We start from the raw sequence: 16,461 nt of genomic DNA, 5'->3' as shown, positions 1-16,461 counted from the left end.
TGCCCCAAGGATCCGATATCCCCTTCTGGCCTCCATGAGCACCGGATGTGCATGTGGTGTGTGGACATGCATGCAGGCAAAACAGCTATATACATAAAATAGTAAAATAATTTTAAACAGCAAATCTTATGTATATTTTCTCACAATTTAATAAGAGTTTTAAAAAATGTCTCCAAATCGGTGAGATATGAAGTATGTTAGAGACAGTTGTTAGCAAAATTTTTAAATGATAAATTTTAAAATAGATTTGTTTTTTCTGGATCTGATTGTAGGAAAGTGGTTGATGGGTGGGGGCCCCTGTTCTATAGTTCCACCTGGTTTTAAAGGGAACCAGTCCGCATTTCCTCACTGGGCCTGCACTCTCCGTCCCTCTCTGACAGACCTTTGGTATGGCTGAAGAGTATCATCGAGAGTCAATGCTGGTCGAGTGGGAACAAGTGAAACAAAGAATCCTGCACACACTGCTGGCATCAGGAGAGGACGCCCTTGACTTCACCCAAGAAAGTGAGGTAGGTTGAACCAGATAAACATTAGTTAAAATATGAAGTCCCAGGGTTTGTCTTAACACTGTTGATTAGTAGTTGTACTAAGTTGCAATTTTTCTTCTCTTTTAAAAATTTAATTTAAAAAATAAAAACAGTGTAGGAATGTGGTTCCAAAATTAAAACACCCTATCTGCAGATACCCCTGTCCAGCCTCCCTAAGTCGTCACTGTTACTACTTCCATACATATTTCTAGCCTTTCTTTATACAAATGTATGTGTCTGATGTATATTTTAATTTTGTGTGCTTTACACAAAATTAGCTGTGTTCTCTTCTGCATCCTTCTTCTTTGTCTCGCTGCATGTTGGAGATCTTTCCTGCAAGGAACTTTGGGAGGATGCATCTAGGTCTAACAGACCTGTCTGCCTTTGTGCCTGCCATGTGTTCACCATTGAGGAGGGGTGGAGCAACCCTGGACCTGAGATCCTGAGTCATAGAATCCAGTGAGGCCTTGTACGAGCTGTTTGACCCTCAGACGACCTTCAGGGTCTGGTGAAGTAGCATTGTTGCGCAGATTCGTGATCATAGAGAATCTGACTCACACTGACTGCTTCTTCCTTACTACTTTTTCTTCTTTTTTAAACCCTGGCTAGCCTGGAACTCAGGTATCTGCCTGTCTTTGCCTTTTGCGTGCTAGGATTAAAGGCATGTGCTGTGTTGTCTTTTCTAAACCAATTCAGAGTTGGGAATGTAGCTCAATTAGTATAACATGCACAAAGCTCTGTTCAATCCACAGTACTAAGGAGGAGAAAGATTAGAAGTTCACAGTTGAGGTCAGCCTCTCTCCTTTTTAAATTTCTAAAACTAATTTCAGGTAATTTAGAAGTAGATATTTCAAATTTTAATGTTTTAAGAGTAAGTGGTAATTTTACCAGTGCTTTGTGTTCAGCTTTTTTCCTTTTTCCTAGAACTTGTTTGATGAGTACTTAGCACTTTTTTTTTGACAAGACTTCACTATGTAGCACCACCTGTCCTCCCAAGTACTGAATTAACAGGTATACGCCCCGCATCCAGTGCAGGTACCTATGCTCCTGCTGTAGAGGGAATAGGTCAGACTCAGAGCTGTAAAAACCTAGATGGCAAAATATAGAACTGTTGCCTTCTGTGTCTTGGCTATACTGAAGTGTGGGCCAAGAATTGGGTGGATTTCAGTCTGTGGGACCGGCAAGGTGACTTCTGATGCTTTGTACCTGCACATGCTCTTGATTTAAGGACTAGTCTTTCTAGTCAATTAGTCTCCAAATAAATAGCTGCTAATGTCTGATTATTTTGGGAAACCGTTCCTCAAGGACCCTGTCCTATATTTCTTAGACTCAGAGACTTCAGGTGGAAACGTCTTTGCGGAGAAAAAACTAACACTCCAGACCCTTGGCTAATCTAGGGTTTTCCTTCACTTCTTTCTGAGACTGAGCAAATAATTAGAACAACGCCTGGTTTTATAAACTTTATTTTTAAAAATGGTGTTAATAGGTTGTGCTCTGTGTAGGGATTTGAAAGTAATTATAAATTGTAAATGAAATATTCTTCCTTAATTGCTCTTCTCTCAAAAATAGACCAGTGTGTTCAGTGGGCTCTTGTTCCGTGACCTCGGGCCCCTGAAGAGTTGCCATGCTTGTGCTGTTCTCTGTTGGGAGCTTTGGTGGGGCAGTGATGCTGCTGTGGAGGGCCTCAGGTGTTACACACAGTCCACTCCGTTTATCCAGAGAATTGCCATTTTCTGAAAACTCCTGGGAGGTTTTTGTTTCTTTGTTTTGATTTGAGATAGGATTAGGGTTTTAAAATATAGCCCTGACTAGTCTGGTATTCACTGTGTTGCCTGACCTCATTCATGGTGATTCTTTTGTCTCATTCTCCATAGTGTTAGAATTATAGGCCTGAGCTTACATATGAATCTTTAGCTTTTGTTATTTTTAACTTTTTACTTAAAGTGTAAGGTTTATACAGAAAAGGATAAAAGTCTTAAGCATATGATTCAGTGGATTATTAAAAATGAAGTACTGAAACACCCCCAGCTCCTCAGCGGTAGCCTTCCACCTCTGCCACACTCCTAAAGGTCTCTGTGAACTGTGTATAACCTGAGCCATAAAATGTGCTTATTTGTAGCTGTCTACTCATAAATGTTATTTGTAGTGGTAAGCCTTTCATTTAATGGCTGAACTGTATCAGTAATTTTGTTTGCCCATTCTGATGTTGATAGATAGTGCTGATGATATTTGGACAGTTTCCAGTTTGGGGCTTTTATAAACAATACTATTGTGAGCATTTCTTTATCTTTTGATAAGAATATATATTTATATCTCTTTTGGGTACTCCTAAAAGGAAGTTGCTAGGTCAGAGTACATGTATATGTTCTGCTTTGGTGCTAGAGTTGGGGTTCACTGGAAGAGCACTTTGGCTTGTACCTGGATTCAATCTCTAGCATACACACACCCTCCCCGGAAAAAGAAAAGTTCAGCATTTTTATTGTTTTTATTTGTTTTGTTTTGTTTTTTGAGATAAAGTCTTACTCTATAGTCTAGTCTGGCCCAAAACTCACTGTGTAGCCCCTGCTGGCCTCAAACCCACCGTGATCCTCTTGTCTTAGTCTCTGGGCAGGGGTTGGGATTAGGAGATGAACCACCACATATTGTGAAAGTTCAGCTTTAAAAATACTGCCCCTAAATGTCAACAGTATATCCTCCATAGCAGTGGTAATTCCATTTGTCTCGTATCTGTGTCACACATGGTTTTATCTTTCAGCATTTAGTCATTCTTGTGGTATGTGTTTTCACAGACTCTTTGCATATAATTTTCTTCAAAATGGTGGAAAAGTGCATTATCTCCACTTTATTCTTCTGTAGAGGAGACTATATAGTTTGAAGGACAGAGGACAGGCCTCAGAATTAAGGTTGAGCCTGGTTTTCTATCTGAAATACCTTTTTTCTGTTGTAAGTACTGAGAGCAGGTACAAAGCTCAGTCCAGTGCCTGACATGGGGTGCATGCTCCAGGTCTGTACAGTGTGTAACAGGAGGGGGTCTGCTTGTTGGGGTTTATGTCCTGCCCAGTTCCTCACAGCCAGCAAGCCCAAAGAAAATCACACAGAGATCTCCATAAGTTGTAAAACTGATTGGCCCATTAGCTCAGTCTTCTTATTAGCTCTTGTAGCTTGTATTAGCCCATTATTCTTATCTATGCTAGCCACATGGCTCCGTACTTTTCAGGTTACTTCTTGCTTCTCTGTGGTCTGAGCTGGAATGGGCTTCCTCCTTCCCAGAATTCTGTTCTCATCGCCCCGCCTCTACTTCCTGTCTGGTTGACCCACCTATACTTCCTGCCTGGCCAATCAGCATTTATTTAAAACATGATTGACAGAATACAGACAATTCTCCTGCACCACTTCCTTTTTTTTTTTTTTTTAAACAAAGGAAAATATTCATGGTCCATTTTTTTGGGGAATGTGGGCATAGTATTCCAGGCTACTTCCTGCTGATGATCTTATAAGGACCTAAATAAAATTTAGATTTATAATCAAGTCCTGACTGGAGTATCCTATGAGTCTTGATCATCTCAGGCAACAGTCTTGAATCTGTTCTGGATGTAGAACTCAAGACATCCGGGCCATCTTTTCCTACCGGAGATTTCTCAGGTGGTCTTCCTTGATCAAACTGGATTTTTCTTAACTCAGAATGAATCCACAGCCTCTCATTTTCTGTGGAGACAAAAGCAAAATCTCTTCTCCAAAGTAATATACCTTTTAACTTCAATTTTGAAGCCAAGGTATTTTCAAAATACCTATCTTGGATTAATTCAGCAGCATTTATAAGCAAATATCTTTTAGCAGCTATTGCTACTTCCTCAGCATTCAAACAATTCAAAGAGAGCATAATAGCATACAGTATCAAGATTTTCTGTGTATTTTCCATCTTTATGCGGCTTTATTTTAACCTCTATTTGTTTTATTTTCACTTTTACTTTTTGAGATAGGTTCTCGTATATCTTTGTCTGTCCTGGAACTCTCTTTGTAAACCAGGCTGTCTTTGAACTCACAGAGATCCGCCTGTCTCTGCCTCCCCCAGTGCTGGGATTAAAGGTGTGTGCTACCATGCCATGAACTCACAGAGATCTGTCTGTCCCTGCCTCCCAGGTATTGGGATTAAAGGCATGTGCTACCACACCTTGAAGTCACAGAGGTCAATCTACCTCTGCCTCCCCCAGTGCTGGGATTAAAGGTGTGTTCCACCACACCCAACTACTCTTTCTTTCTTTTTTAAGAATTTTAACCTTGGCCCGCGGTGGTGGCCAATGCCTTTAATCCTAGCACTTGGGAGGCAGAGGCAGGTGGATCTCTGTGAGTTCGAGACCAGCCTGGTCTACAAGAGCTAGTTCCAGGACAGGCTCCAAAACCACAGAGAAACCCTGTCTCAAAAAAATGAAAAAAAAAAAAAATTAACCTTTTTTTTTCTTTTAAGCCTGCATATATTTTTAACACACTTAAGCCATTTAGAGGTTTTCCTCCTCTTTGAATTTCTCATAGATGGCTGTGAGCCACCATGTAGTTGCTGGGAATTGAACTCAGGACCTCTGGAAGAGCAGTCAGTGCTCTTAACCTCTGAGCCATCTCTCCACCCCCCATAAACAACACTCAAAAGCTCCGTAGTAGGCCGGGCGATGATGGCACATGCCTTTAATCTCAGCACTCAGGAGGCAGAGGCAGGCGGATCTCTGTGAGTTCAAGACCAACCTGGTCTACAGAGCTAGTTCCAGGACAGGCTCCAAAGCTACAGAGAAACCCTGTCTCGAAAAACAAAAAAAAAAGCTCCGTAGTTGGAACTGCCTGCTTGAAAGGGTCACAGTTTGCCCTGGCAGGACGGCCCAGAAAGCTGGCATTTTAAAATGGCACAGCTTTTTTACCTACTACAGCTGAAAACCAAAAAACATGCAGTCAGCTTTTTATCAACACTATGTGTTTTGTGGCAGGACCTTTTAAAAGAGCTGCAAGGTTTTACAGCTAAAGCTGAGTCAGGAAGCCTCTCTTAAATGAGAGCGCTTGCTTGCCTCTAGCAAGCAGAGCAGACCCGAGAAATTGCTGCCACCAAGAAAACATGCTTTACTCTATTCTTTCCCAAGCTTTCTCAGGCTTTCTGTGGGTGTAGTTATCCACGTTGAGCACCATTTATAACATGAGGGCTGGGCTCGTTGGGGTTTCTGTCCCGCCCGGTCCCCCAGCCCTTTAGTCCCAGAGAAAATCACACAGAGATCTCCATAAGTTATAAAACTGATTAGCCCATTAGCTCAGTCTTCTTATTAGCTCTTGTAGCTTATATTAACCCATTATTCTTATCTATGCTAGCCACGTGGCTTGGTACCTTTCAGCCGGACAGGTTACATCTTGCTTCTCGGTGGTCTGGGATGGAATGGGAGGAATGGGCTTCCTCCTTCCCTTGACAGAATACAGACAGTTCTCCCGTACCAACAGTGTTATGGTTCTGTCAGCATTTGGTAAACTGCACATTATTAAGGTCAGTTGAAGTATGACTTGGTGGCTATAGCATTCTTTTCTGGACACCTTATTGTCAAGAATTGCGGAATTCAAAGAGTCATTAGAGAGGAGGCCTCGGATCATGTTGAGTTGACATTTGAAGGAAAATGTTCAGATTTGGATAATTTAATATAAAGCTGAGCCTGAGGCTTTCGGAGAAAATATTTTTTAAGGCAGAAATGAACTGAAATATGGTAGTCCCTAGAACGTTTGTTGTCCCCTGAAGCCTTTCAATAACAGAAGAGCAAAAACATAATGTTAATATCTATGCCTGGCAAGTTTTAATAAAGGAAGTGACACTTTAATAGCATGCAGTTATTTGGAAAATTAATGTCCTTAGGATGTCATTGAAGAAAGAGATACAGCTTTTTAAAGGAAGGCAGGAATTGACGGATTGTTAACTTTTCAAGTATTTCCTGGGTAAAAATAATGTGCTTCACTGAGAGTCTCTTGTTGTTCGCCCTGATATGCATCCTCTGTCACAGTTCTTACATCTGTTCACATGACAAGATGGAGTTGACAGTGTGGGAATTCCTAGATGTAGCTTAGCCGACATTTAAAACTGTATTTTGGAGCCGGTGAGTGAGCTCAGTGGGTAAAAGCACTTGCCAGGCAAGCCTGCTGGCCTGAATTTGGTCCCCAGAGCCCATGTAAAGGTGGAAGAGGAGCGTCGACCTATCTATGCATGCATATTCTCTCCCTCTCTGTCTCTGAGACACTTTTTAAAAAGCAGTATTTAAAGGTGGATTTAACTTAGGTGGGTTGGATGTGTTGACCGTGGTCAGTGGGCAGATCCCTGGATGAGGTGTCTGGAAAGTGACTTGGCAAGCAGCAGGCTCCCGCAGAGGCCGAGCTGAAGCTTCATTGCAGATGAGGCGGCTGCTGCTCTTCACTTGGTACGTAAAACTCAACAAATATTGAGCAGCCACTAATTTTGATAAGAGACTTAAGACCTTATTTCAAATGTCAATCATATAGCTTTCCTATATTTTAATACCTCTGAAATCACAATACCTTATTTAGTGTAGTTTGGCAGCATTTTTTTTCTTTCCAACATGTGTGGCATGTATGACATGTCTTAAATGAGTGACTGACAGTTTGAATTTGACAGCCTCACACTAAGTTGTATGTTGTGCTGCCTGGCAGATTCCTAAGGGATGGGCCTAGTTCATATGTCAGGATTTGAGTAGGATTCCAAGCACAGAAAGTGCTCCACTACTCTTTGCAGAAATTGTTCGAATCTCTCCGTTCACCAGGTCCTTCATTTTACTGCTGTGATGTACCACAAAGAGCTCCTCTCATGGTGGCTGTTCTTACCCTGCGCAGACAGAACTTCTGTCAGTGTACTTTTCTTAGGAATATTCTATGTGTATGCCATATCATTTTCTTGTCAACTCTAAACTGTGTATTTGAGGTTCTACAATTTGGCTTTGCCTTATGTTTACTCACTTTAGAGTTGTTTTATGTAGGCCTATGTTGTTTTTTGGTGGCTGTAATAACATGCTTTCGTAGGAATGGCTCAAGTATTCTGCTCAAGTTTCTGTTTGCTTGTTTTTTGTTTTTTCGAGACAGGGTTTCTCTGTGTAGCTTTACAGCCTGTTCTGGAACTCACTCTGTAGGACCATGCTCGTCTCAAACCCACAGAGATCCAAGTGCTGGGATAAAGACGTGCGCCACCACCGCCCAGCTCTGCTTGTTTTATACATACAGTTCTACACAGCGAAGTTGCATTTAGAGCTCTGCTGTGCTGGTCCTGGCTTATGTTTGCTTTTTGTTTTTGTTGTTTTTTTTCCAAACAGTAGTGGCTTTTATTACCAAATATTGTAAATTGATTGGTTTGATTTCTCTTTGTGTTCATGAAGGTAAGACCATCTATATCTCCGTGTGTGGTATCACTGGATTTTCTCACCCTAGGCTTGTTTTGTGTGAGTGTTGTCACAGTATTTCCTTCTTCCTGTCTGGAGTGAACCCTCCTTGAGAAAGAGTTTTACACACCTCGGGGTACACTTTGCACAGTCATGGGTGCTAAGAGTTTGCAGCTCCCTTCTGCTACGTTCTTTTCTGTCCCAGAATGTCTGTTTTCTGAATGCTCTCTGCTCTGAGAAGCCCATTCCCAGTCTTGTGTGTAAGCGATGCCTGCTCTCTCCCTACATACCTCCAGACCCCTGGGGAGCCGCACTCTTCCCTGACCCCATTAGTCTGGCTGCCTTGCCTTTCTGATCTCTGGTGTTCGCTGCCCCTGTTATCCACTTCTGTATTGTGTCCTGTCCTGTCATACCCAGTGTGGCTTAGTATATTGACTACATTTTCCCAGTGCAGAGGGACCTGATTGGACGTAGGAGGTAGAGGGAGCATTCTCCCATCCTTATGCCAGCATCTATGTTCTTACACAGCCCTGCCTGTGGAATTCCAGTTGAGTATTTGCCAGCCACTTCTATTCAGGAATCACAGTGCACACACCCTGTTGATGGATAATTGACTTTATATGTGGTAAAATAATGGCTTGGCCAAGGGCAACTGAAGGAGAAGTGCTTTTGAAAACAAGAGCATTAGGCAAAAGTCATTTAAATGGAAATTCAGAGGTTGCAATCAACTACTCTTTAAATAGATAATTTTTAAAATTAGGGTTTTAGTACTGGAAACTGTTTCCTGAGGCTATTAAAGGATAGCTGAGCCCGTGTCCTTGTAGCAGAGCCTTGCTGCTGTTCTCCTTTCTTTTCCCTCATTCCCCACACTAGGTTCCCCCACTTAACACTATGCAGACAGGGGTGAGTTTGTGGGTTTTATGCCTTGGGTGAGTACTGTTCTTAACCAGTCCTGGGTGTTTCTTTCTCTATAGCCAAGTTACATCAGTGATGTGGGTCCTCCTGGTCGAAGTTCTCTGGATAGCATTGAGATGGCCTATGCCCGGCAGGTGAGTATGGTTTTTAGGAAGAGATAATCCTGGAGAAGTGCTGTGATCCTCAGGAGAGTCAGAGGGAACAGTGACCTCACATGAAAGTCAACCCTGAAAGCAAGTGGGCTTCTTGCTCACAGGATTAGTTAATATTTCACCATGAATGCCGCTGTTCTCCATTTGGTTAAATAGGGTAATCAAATGACTCAGATAATGAAGCGAAATTGAAATCTACCCTCTCTACTGACCAAGTGTTTCCTTTTGCTCTGTTGGCAATAGCTTCCTTGAGTAACTATAATGCATGGCAAATGGAATTGTGTATTAACTGAATTACTTGGCTGGCTAATGAATGATATGTTAGATTCTTTTACCCTTGCTGAGTGGGATTTTTAAAATGCTTTCTGCCTTGATAAGCACAGTGTGCTGATCCTGTTAGCGCTGCAGTGGAGATAAGGATGCTCCTGGTGTTTTGGGGACCATGCTCCTGGTTGCTGATCATGAACTTGCATCAGTAAGCACGGATCAAGATGGTTCATATGCACCTGTGTGCAGGACTTACCTGCGGTTGACTCTTGGAATAAAACAATGCGAGTCAAGCCTGCATTTCAAAGTAATTGTCACTTTCCTCCACAAAGTTCCAAGATGTTATGCCCTGCATCACTTAGCCGTGACCTTGGGAGGACACACTGATACATTTCCTACTCCCCTCCTGTCACCTTGGAACTGGGTTTGGGTAAGAAACAGATGACAGCTACATAAACGGAAGAAAGAACTATTAGACCCAATAGAGGACTCCTTCTTCAGTTACCAGTTAATTAATTAATGGAATTCTACATTGACTGATTCATGTATCACTAGAAATCTTAGTTAACACTTTGTGGAGAGAAATATCCTAGCTATTTCTTTTGTGTAAATGTAGATTTGTTTTAAGTAAGAGTAAAAGCAGAGAATGTACTCCGCAGGTTGGGAGCAGAGTTCTTCATACAGTGCTGCTTCAAACTCCAGGCAGCTGAAGCCTACGTCCATCCTCCTTCTTTCTCTGCTTTTTAGATCACTCTCCCTCTTCTTCCTACATTCATTTTACACCCTTATCCTTTAAGTTACCATTGGCTGGTTCCCTCTGTTGCTATGGCCACCATCATCTCAGACCCAACAAAATTACAAATGAATGAAGAAACAATGAAGAAACAATGTAGCTTCTTCGTCTGAAAAGCTAAACTCTGTAGAACTTGACTCCCGCAGCACTTAGGATCCAATGCTAGCTGTCTGTTTACTCGGCTCGCCCACAGAAAGTGAATGCTTGTGTGCTGTGTGGAATATAGCCTTGGCTCTCGGACATGCTTACTGAGTGCCCAAGTACTACTTATGGTTAAGAACCTGTTAAATCTTTGTGACGACCCTGGAAGCTATATGATGTCAGCATCCTCCATTTAAAATAGAAGAAGCAAAGGTTCCATGGGTCCATGAATTGTTATTAGCTCAGTCCTCTGTAGAACAAGGACTTCAAATTGTAAAAGAAAACCTTACACACAGGAGTAGAACTTAGTTTGTAACCATGATTTTAATATTTTTAGACCAAATCTGAAGTAAAGTGTATTCTCTTAAACCTTAATAAGCATTGCATCAAATCATAGTTGTGGGGTTGTTTTGTTGTTGTTGTTGTTGTTGTTGTTTGGTTGCATTTGTTTGTTTGTTTTGAGAGAGATTTTACCTGAAGCGCAGAGATTATTTATTACTACATCTATTTATTTACTTATTTGTTGGTTTGTTGTGGGGGCAGTGGTCAGAACAACAAGTAGCAATCAGCGCTCCTTCTACCATTTAGGTAATCTCAGAGATTTAATTCAGCTTGTCCAGCCTGGCAGCAAACACTACTTGGCCTAGAGATGCTTTCTAGAAGTAGGTATTCCAGATGTGTAGCAGACACTGTTCTGACAAACCTACCCCAGTCCATGAACCCTGGCCCCACGACCATTCAGTCCTCTGACCTGAATTTTAGCAGACTTTGACATGGATTTTAGCCAGACTATGGTTCCTCAGTCCCATCTTCATTTTTGGTCCTAAACTTTCTCCTTGAGCTACCTTGGTCCCTTGTTTGATGGGTGTTTGTAAGACTGGGCTAGTGATTAGCTTTAAGGTGTTAGCCACAGCTGGAGATCTGGTCTTGTTAATGATTAGGTACTTTGGGGAAGGGAAGGTGAGCATCAGCCTCTATTGGCCACTTGCCGGCTTCATAACGACTTCAGATCGTAAAAGGAAGTGAAATAGATCATGCCACTTCGTTCCCTTTATTTCAGATTTATATCTACAATGAGAAGATTGTGAGTGGACACCTACAGCCCAACCTGGTGGACCTGTGTTCATCTGTCGCAGAGCTGGATGACAAGGTAGTGCCCAGCGCCAACCTGGGTAGAAACACAAGTTCAGTGTTCATCTGGGGTCAGCAGCTTACTGACTTGGCTTCAGTATAGTAAGAAAGAATGTTTTATGAAATAACATTCTTTTTTCTAGTGTTTTATATATATTTGGAGTGATTGTTTTCATGGTGGCTTTTTAAAAATACATCGTCAAAAGGCCGGACTGGGATTAGCTAGTGGTGAGAGGTTCTCCTCAGGTCTCAGCCGAGGACACCGTATGTGTGACCTCCTTGGACTTAACTTTCCTTCTGGAATCCCTTCTCCCAATTTTTATTATGTCCACACTCTTAATTCCTGGCCTGCTTTCTCCTTTAGGAAGGGGCAGCAGTGATGGGTGGGACAGAATCAGAAGGTGAGAGCAGAGGCTAAAAGAAGCCAAAGCTGCTACTGCAGCAGAAGCAGCTATACACTGATTTGTTTTTCAAAAATGTGGGGTTTTTCCAGAAGTAAAATATAAGGCAATGTAAGTAGCTTTAAAGACAAAAGTGAGAATTCACTCCTCACGTCTGCCTGGTGTTTACAGCTCTCCTTTTTTTTTTTGTTTTGTTTGTTTGTTTTTTTTGTTTTTTTTACAGCTCTCCCTTTTGAGGGCACCATAAGAACCAACTTCTCTCCACTGTGTTGCATTTCTCTGGTTCTGTCTTTAGAGTGCCGGAAACACATTTTGAAGGAGGATTTCACAGCCTGGGGAGGAGGCCCACTGGGCAGGGCGACACAAAGAAAAGCCTCTTTCCCGGAGGCTCCTCTGCGGGAGGCTGCGGCATCTATTCATAAGCCCAGATCGCCTCTGGGAAGACAGAACGTTTATTATTTAGGTTAAACTCTTATTTTAAGACTTAAAAACTTAACCTTGTAAGAACTTGTGTTTAAACTCCTAGTGCTGGTTGATTAGAAATGCACTCAGACACTCTTAAGGGATGACCTGCTGAGATTCAGCTCTTGTTACACTCCCGTTCCTGCAGTGATGGAGCTGGTTCTGTCAGGCCTGGCATGGTAATTGATTTGAAGACCAACTCCAAGGAAGGAAGGGGTGCTCATCAGTGGTCATAGCTCAGGTGTTTGGCAAGGCAGAGGCCCATCTTCTGCACTGAGTTCAAGCCAGGATGGTCTCAGACGGAAAGCCTCAGTCCCTCCTCATTCTGCCTGCCATTGCAGTTATAGCCACATAACTTCTCCACCCTTACAGCTTTGTCACATGCAATCTCATTTACATGCAGAGCATTTCTGACATGTGGGCCATGGTCAAACAAATGACAGATGTGGTATTGACACCAGCAACTGATGCCCTGAAGAGCCGAAGCAGTGTAGAAGTGCGCATGGAGTTTGTCAGGCAGGCCTTGGGATACCTTGAGCAGAGGTAAGGCAGCTGTAAGTCAGTCTCTGTGTGTGTGTGTTTCTGGGGCTGGTGCTATACCTGGAGTCCTATAGACTGACTGGAGCTGAGTTAGTTCTGTTGTCAGAACACTTACCTACCAGGACTGTATCTGCAGCTGATAAAATTGTACATGGGAATGGTGGTAAAGGGGAGCACTGTCGGCATCTCTTTTATTTCTCTGCTTGTCATCATTTAATGTAAAGACATATTGCTTAGATAATGACTTGGGTCGTAATCTGTTTTCCTAATATCATTTGTTCCCCAGGTTCCTTCATTTCCTTACAGCATTTTAACTCACCCTTGCAATTTGAAACCTCAAGAAGACCTGCTCTAGTTTTACCCTCCTGGCTCTACCCAGTTAATCATTGAGTCAGGGCTCTGCATAGCTGCTGAGGCCAGTGCTTTGTATCTGGGCTTGGTTGCTGAAGGGTTTGTGGTTGTATCCTCAAACCCTATGTCTGTTTCATTATTAGGGTGTGTGCCGTTAGTCCCTCTTTGTGGAACTCTGTGGAATCCTAGCAGGAATGGTCAGGACTGTGCAGCAGACTCTATTTTAGGGACAGGGCACTGGGCATCAGCCTACTGACTTGAGAAGAGCTTTGTCAACAAAATAATACTTGGTTAGGAAGTTTCTTGAGGAAATTCAGACTTGATGCTGTAGGAGACTGGTCTTCATATCAAATACTATGCTAATTGCACCTTAGCTACATAAAATGAGTACCCTCTGATGTATACTCATTAACTTCCATTCCTTTGTTTACAAGAAATCTGGAACTTAAAAAGGTTTTGGGTTCTGTGTTTTTAATTTCTGTAGATTATGTGTATGTGAAGGTTTTATAAAGTAATTCTTCACACTTTAGCTAAACTTTTTTTTCCACTTCAGTTTATACTTTTATTTGTGTGGTTTTTTTGCCTGCATGTATGTCTGTATAGTGTCCATGGGGATCAGGAGAGGGTGTTGGATAACTGGGACTGAAGTTACAGATGGTTGTGGGCCATCATGTGAATCTGGAATTCCAGGTCTCTGAAAGAGCGGCCAGTACTCTCAGCTGATAAGGCATCTCTCCAGTCCCTTTGGCTAAACCTTTTGAGATGGAGGTTTGTTGGATTGATCGTCAACCATAAAGAATCTAATGTAGCAACATTTATTCATTTTAGCTGGCAAACTATGAGGCAAATTTTCTTACCCCATATAAAAATCTTAAGAAATTTTAAAAAAAGAAAAATAAATTTTTAAAATGCTTTTTCTGATAAACTTAATCTTTAAACTGGTGCTTCAGCCACAAGACTACGTTTCTAAATGTGTATCCCATTTTATTATTTGTTGCCATTAGTTTTTTTAAATGTTTTTAATTTTTTTAGATGTATTTTATTGGTATGAGTGTTTTTCCTCCAAGTACATGTGTGAACCATGTGTGTGCCTGGTGTCAGTGAGTCAGAAAAGGGAACTGGATCTCCTGGAATTGGGCTGACAGATGGTTGTAAGCCTCCTTGTAGGTACTGGGAATCAAACCCAGGTTCTCTTAACTGCTGAGTCATCTCTCCAGACCCTAATTTAATGATTCTTTTCTTTGCCCATTCTCTAGCTCTTTGAAGCTCTTACCTAGCTAACAAAGCCTATCTTCATCTTTGGAGCAGTATCTCTCTCTGGCAACATTTTTTGAAAGCTTCCTTATCACCTGTTTGAATATCTGTACTCCATGTTACAGTATTTCTGCTATTCTGCTGACAGTATAACATGTTTCAAATTACATAATCTACCAGATGGTAAAAGAGACGTAGTTCCAAATATGTTTTTTGATATAAGGCCAAAAATGTTGAAAATATAGGCTTGGTCTGTCCCTTCCATGTTCCAAAGCTTGCAGTGGGATATATTTGTCTTGGTTCTCAAGGAGTTTGGGCTTCTTTGATTTAGGATCTTGCCAGCACATAAGTTGTCTTATTGCAAGTTGGAGGAGGTGGTAGTGGGCATCTGTTTGTCCTGGTTACTATAGGGAACTCTGTTCTCTCATCTTGTGCTTTTAAATGTGTGTAGTGGCGAAGAGAATGCATTGGTTAATTACCTTACGCTTCTTTTCCATTGTAGAACAATGTATACTTTTATAGGGATTTAGGAAGGTGCTGAGAAGAGCTGCAAGAAAGAGGGGGTGCCATTCCTCACACCCAGAGGCTCCTGTTGCTTCGTTGTAGTTTCCACCCTCTTTTGCCATGAGTATTTAGTTTAGTTTAGTTTTCTACAGTTATGGTCCAGGTGTGTGAGTGTGTGTAATATGTAGCTTTGTTTGTTTATTTTTTGGTTTTTCAAGACAAGGTTTCTCTATAGTTTTGGAGTCTGTCCTGGAACTTCCTCTGTAGGCCAGGCTGGCCTTGAACTCACAGAGATCCCCCTGTCTCGGCCTCCCCGAGTGCTCGGATTAAAGGCATGCACCACTACTGCCCGGCCTATAATAGTAGTTTTACATAGCTCAACTTCGAATTCTTTAACATCATTTTTATTAGCTGCATCAGATTACACAATTTGTTCTCTGTAATTGGCCTTTAGGTTCATTCCTGAGTCTTAGGTACACGGCTGAAATGATCGTAGGTTAGGCAGCCATGATTTTTGTAGCATATTTTTAAATGCTTCTGGGAATAAACAAAATCGTGTTCCTATGTGCATTTGGGTGTCAGGTAGGACATGTAGAGATAGGAAACACATACAAATGTCAATACTGGTCATCAAGGTAAAGGATGTGTAGCTATTCACTGGACTGTTTTGACTTCATGGAATTTATTTCAGATTCTTTAAAAGTTTGTTGTTTTTTGTTGTTGTTTGTTGTTTTGTTTTTTTTTCTAGCAAACCCATTAGAACATGAGGGCTCTACCCTTAACGTATTTGAAGCCTCGGTTGTAGTCCCCTCAGAATTCTTTGGGCTAACCGTAGTATAAATCTGTACAGTAATAAGAATGGAATTTGCTTCATTAAGCATGTACTGTTTGCTCTTCTGTATGAGACTTAAAATCCAGGCCTTGACCATAGAGTTCATAGTTGAGCATTCTGGATGTGGACATAGATGTGTGAAATACATGTTGCCAACCCTCACCATTTTTTTTTTAAATTTTTCAGTTATAAAAATTATACCCTTGTGACTGTGTTTGGAAATCTGCATCAGGCCCAACTGGGCGGTGTGCCGGGGACTTATCAGCTGGTTCGAAGTTTCCTAAACATTAAACTGCCAGCTCCCTCCCCAGGACTTCAGGTACCAGAAGCATCTTATGGGTAAACAAATTCTGAAACTGTCAGTTGTTCTCAGGTGTTCTGAGTTAAAAGGGGGTTCAGAGCCGGGCAGTGGGAACTCACACCTTTAATACCAGTACTTGGGAGGCAGAGGCAGGCAGATCTCTGTGAGTTTGAGGTCAGCCTGGTCTACAGTTAGGTCCAGGACAGGCTCCAAAGCTACACAGAGAAACCCTGTCAATAGATAGATAGATAGATAGATAGATAGATAGATAGATAGATAGATAGATAGAGATAGATAGATAGATAGATAGATAGATAGATAGATAGATAGATAGATAGATAGATAGATAGATAGCGGGGTGAGGGGAGGATTCTGCATGGTAAAGAGGCCAGAGATGAGCAGGTGGGGCTGTTACCCAGGGACCCATTGAAAACTAGTCATGCAGGAATCCTGAGTAAAAAGGCAGGAAAGGGAAGCAGTGTCAGGTCCT

At 41.8% G+C, this 16,461-nt stretch overlaps 1 protein-coding gene across 3 annotated transcripts in view; it reads left to right on the top strand.

Annotated features, from left to right (window-relative positions):
- Window positions 1–16,461, top strand: part of Nup93 (nucleoporin 93) — a 99,380-nt gene that overhangs the window by 67,509 nt on the left and 15,410 nt on the right. For all 3 annotated transcript variants that reach the window (XM_057753919.1, XM_057753918.1, XM_057753920.1), the window contains 5 exons: window positions 381–509; window positions 8,902–8,976; window positions 11,256–11,345; window positions 12,593–12,732; window positions 15,857–15,989. In XM_057753919.1, the coding sequence (XP_057609902.1) occupies window positions 381–509; window positions 8,902–8,976; window positions 11,256–11,345; window positions 12,593–12,732; window positions 15,857–15,989 (567 nt within the window). The remainder of the gene's footprint in view (window positions 1–380; window positions 510–8,901; window positions 8,977–11,255; window positions 11,346–12,592; window positions 12,733–15,856; window positions 15,990–16,461) is intronic.

This window comes from Chionomys nivalis, chromosome 21 (assembly GCF_950005125.1).
Source record: "Chionomys nivalis chromosome 21, mChiNiv1.1, whole genome shotgun sequence".
NCBI lineage: Eukaryota > Metazoa > Chordata > Mammalia > Rodentia > Cricetidae > Chionomys > Chionomys nivalis.
This window is presented reverse-complemented; position numbering and strand designations above follow the sequence as displayed.